General features: G+C 43.1%; 2 protein-coding genes across 2 annotated transcripts in view; one reads left to right on the top strand and one right to left on the bottom strand.

Annotated features, from left to right (window-relative positions):
• Nucleotides 1-4,339, bottom strand: part of LOC115271632 (olfactory receptor 52D1-like) — a 56,771-nt gene that overhangs the window by 585 nt on the left and 51,847 nt on the right. The gene's annotated exons all lie outside the window — the stretch shown is intronic.
• Nucleotides 3,659-4,339, top strand: part of LOC115306627 (olfactory receptor 52D1-like) — a 2,194-nt gene continuing 1,513 nt past the window's right edge. The window contains 2 exon segments of the mRNA XM_029957149.1: nt 3,659-3,783; nt 3,785-4,332. Of these exon segments, the coding sequence (XP_029813009.1) occupies nt 3,671-3,783; nt 3,785-4,332 (661 nt within the window). The 5' untranslated portion in view covers nt 3,659-3,670.

The raw sequence follows: 4,339 nt of genomic DNA, 5'->3' as shown, positions 1-4,339 counted from the left end.
GTCTGGCTTCATGGCAAGCAAGCAGCACAGTTACATAGTGCCCATGCTCAGAAGGGGCCTTGTGCTTTCTTTAAAATTCTGCTGTCGTCATATTGAAATTCTTGGTAATTTGATCTTTGACCTTGTGTTTTGTAAGTGAAGCCTGTGGTACAATGATGTATGCACTTGTCCACCACCGTTCTTTGCTGCCCATGAGCATAGAATTCTGGTGGATTCACAGTGAGAGTGAGTTCCAGGAGGCACAGAAATAAAGAAAAGACAAGAAAAGAGAAGAAAGGAAGAGACAAGGAAGAAAAGAGAAACAGAGAGATGAGAAGGGAGGATAAAACATAAAACAAAGTATACCAGATGTTTCATTTCCACATTCCTGGCAAAGCCATCAAGGAAGATTCTTCTTCCTTATTTCTTCGTTTCATCACAGCCCCCCTCCTTCTCGTTCTGTCTCTCAAAGTGTGCCTCACGGACCAAGTCCCTGGAGGTCGCCACTTTGCTTTACACTCCAGAGCATCACAGACAGAGCCAATAAGCTCCCTTATCAGACCAGGCTGGGACATAGAGCTGAGCTGAAGACATTCACTGAGCCCACATAATTCAGGTGAGAAAAAAGTTATTTCAATCCAGATTACACATTCAGCCCCCTCTGCTCCCTCCCACGACAACCACTCGAACCTGCACAGAAACACAGCTTTCGCCTCCTTCAGTCACACCGTGTATTCAGATACACACCTCCTGCACAAGCTGTCACTCGACCTCCCTCTGTCCCCACAGCCTCACACTAGGACACCTCACACAGTTCCAACCTCAATGTGCCATGCCTGCAAGTGCATGTCTACCAACAGGTACGGTCTTGAAATCTTATTCCTACAATCGCGTTCAAGGAAAGAACACAGAGTTAAATAATTGAGGTCTATGTCAGAGAGGGGGACTCAGGGGCAAGACCCTGGGATAATTTGGGGGGAATGTGCCCATTATGGACCAGAGTGACACTCCCTCAATATCCTTATCCATTGCTTCCCAAGGGGGAATAAATCCACCTCTGTTGTAATCACCGTTTTTCTGCTCTACACAACCCAGAATATCACAGAGTACCACTGTCTTATAATAACCACTTAATATCTTCCTTAAGAGAGAAGAATAGCCTGGGAAGACAAAGTGTAGCAGTGTCCTAAAGAAAAAGTTCTCAAGACACTTAGAGCTGACAGGCAGGGCTGCCTCTGCCAGCAAAGTAGCAGCAGCAGTAGCAAACTGCAGAGTCCATTTCATGTCACTGGGTACAAACATCAACCAATTTTAAAGTGTGGGAGGAAAGCACCAAGAGCCTCCAGACACTGAACAAACACACATCAGTGTTTACATGAAAGGATGAAGGGAAGATGTGCAGTTTCAAGGACTGCCAGGCCATTACAGCGGGTCTGTCCCCTAACTGGCTCCTTGGGGATCATGGGGCTCTGTTCTCATAGTGCTATCATGTTCAACAGCCTTGAGGCCAGAACATCTCTGATGTTTCAGCCATTACCCCATTCTTTTTCCCGGAGCTTACAACACACTCTCTACAAATAACCCCACAGAAGCGAAGAGAAGGTGGCAGTGGTTCTCACTCTCTGCCGCTCTCCTCTAGTGTCAAGGCTCATGTCAAGGCTGAGCCCAGGGCCAGTTGAGGTCATCAGTGAAAGAGTCTGTGCAAATAGGAGAGGCTCCCTAATTCTCTTTATCTCTTTCTTATTCAGATAACAAATAAAGTGATTACAGCCTTATGGACTGATATTAGACAAAATGCCTCATTTGAAAAAGATAGCAATTCAGATATTGGTCATATTTATGCACATTCAGGTGAGGTGAAACTTGAATCTCTGAATGAGAACACATAAATCAGGACCCCTCATTTCAGTTGTGCAATTAACATGCTTTGTGATGTGGATGACATCAGTTTACTTCTCTCGACTTTGTCTTCCAATTGATTAGGGTTACAAATAATGATTTTACTCTGTTTTTCCCAGAAGGCTGTTAGGATATAAAGAGGTTGCAAAAAATGGGGTGATTATTTGGGGTGTCACAATTATGTCTCATGAATATTAATTTTTTGGAACCATAAATTTTGTTAAGGTAATAAATCACATGATGCCACTTCAAATTTAGAGATGGAAAAAAATTCCAAAATGATTGTAGTATTTTTCCTATGCTACATAAAGAGTAGACCTCAGAGGAGAGAATGACTAGAGTCATTGGTTTTTTAAATTAAGACTGCCCAAAGAAATGGAAACTTTGTTCAAAATCACACATCAATTTTGTTAGAGAATCATGTCTAAAACTCAAGTTTCTCAATATCCTACATAGTTTTCTTTTCAGTAGATGATGCTTACTAAAAGGGATTGTTTTTAATACTAGCTAGCCTTCTACAACTAAAACAGATTCCCTTTCCAGAATATCTTCACTGTGAGCAACCCCAGGACACTCCCTTTTTTCCTTTAATTTGCCTTTTCAGCACTTGGAATTCTGATCTAGCCTCAATACCAGCCATTACACTGGGACGCATGGAGGACCTTGGGCTGGCTTTGCCACAGTAGGAGTGCCATCTCTCAGCTGCAATGTCTGATGTCACCTGCTTTCTTCTATCATACCCTGACGAATACTCACATCACTGTAGATACCCATCATGAAATATGTAAACATAGTTAAGTGGCCTAGCCTCTTCCTAGGCATTCCAGATGAGATATAAAATGAAGTTATATAATATATATATGAAGATACATTACAAATACAGAAAATGAAGATTGTATTATTATATCTTGAATTTTAGTTTAATTTTTTAATGTTTATTTATTTTTAAGAGAGAGAGAGAGACAGAGGGTGAACAGGGAAGGGGCAGAGTGAGGGAGACACAGAATCCAAAGCAGGCTCCAGGCTCTGGGCTGTTAGCACAGAGCCCGATGTGGGGCTCGAACCCACAAACTGTGAGATCATGACCTGAGCTGAAGTCGAACGCTTAACTGACTGAGCCACCCAGGTGCCCCATATACCATGAATTTTAAAAGTCAATAGTATCCTACTAAAGTTATCAAAATTGAGTCTTTAGTAAACATTGATCAAAATGTCTAGTTCCAGACACAAGCATGGTCAGGGTAGAGGATACAAGTGCATGAAGCATATCTCAGCCAATGGAATTTTGTAAAGTATTTGAAGGATGCAAAATTAAAGGATCATTAAAGACCAGAAGAAAGGAAAGGGTTCTGGAGGGCAGAAAAGTTTCACTGAAGCTTAGAAAAAAGATAAGGGAAAAATAAAGACAGAAGACTCCAAAGGCATGGAAAAGGCATGAAAGAAACAGTCAAGGAACAACTGTTAATGTGAGTCAACTAAAGGTTAGAAAACGTTGGGCAGGATGTGTAGGAGGTAAGTTGTGAAGAATCAGATGAGAAATATGCTTAAATAGTTTGGTATTTGGTATATGGAACTCAAAACATGATTGACAAATACAAGAATTAACAGAAAGAAAAAACAGCAGACTATGTGTGATAGAGTCTTTCAAGATACTTGGACAAGTTAATAACAGTAAATATTTTTCATAGCCTAAAAAGATTATTCAACAGAAAGGTAATCATTTTATGTGAATGATGTTACAGGGAAGGAATTCCATCACTCCTTGGACAGAGCCCTTTATCTGCCAAGCAGAATGTCAGCTTCCAACTTCAGTGATGACAGTCTCCCAGACACCCTCATCCTGACAGGCATCCCAGGGCTGGAGGGGGCCCACGTCTGGATCGCCATCCCCTTCTGTGCCGTGTATCGTAGCACTGGCTGGGAATGCTGCCCTCATCCTGGTCATTGGGACAGACAGTGCTCTTCATGCACCCATGTACCTCTTCCTGTGCCTTCTCTCACTCACCGACCTGGCTCTCAGCTCCACCACTGTGCGCAAGACATTAGCCATTTTGTGGGTCCATGCTGGAGAGATTTCCTTCGGTGGATGCCTGGCCCAGATGTTTTGTGTCCATTCTATCTATGCCCTGGAGTCCTCGGTTCTTCTCACCATGGCCTTTGATCGCTATGTGGCTATCTGCGACCCACTGAGATACACAATCATCCTCACCCATACTGTCATAGGCACTATTAGCCTTGTTGGGCTATTCCGTAGTGTGGCCATTGTTTCCCCATTCATCTTCCTGTTGAAGCGACTGCCTTACTGTGGTCACCATGTCATGGCCCACACATACTGTGAGCACATGGGCATCGCTCGCCTGGCCTGTGCCAACATCACTGTCAATGTTGTCTATGGGCTGACTGTGGCCTTGCTGGCCGTGGGTCTGGATGCCATCCTCATTGCCATTTCCTATGGCTTCAT

Source organism: Suricata suricatta, chromosome 11 (assembly GCF_006229205.1).
Source record: "Suricata suricatta isolate VVHF042 chromosome 11, meerkat_22Aug2017_6uvM2_HiC, whole genome shotgun sequence".
Lineage (NCBI taxonomy): Eukaryota > Metazoa > Chordata > Mammalia > Carnivora > Herpestidae > Suricata > Suricata suricatta.
Note: the sequence above shows the minus strand (reverse complement) of the source record. Positions and strands in the feature narration are given on the sequence as shown.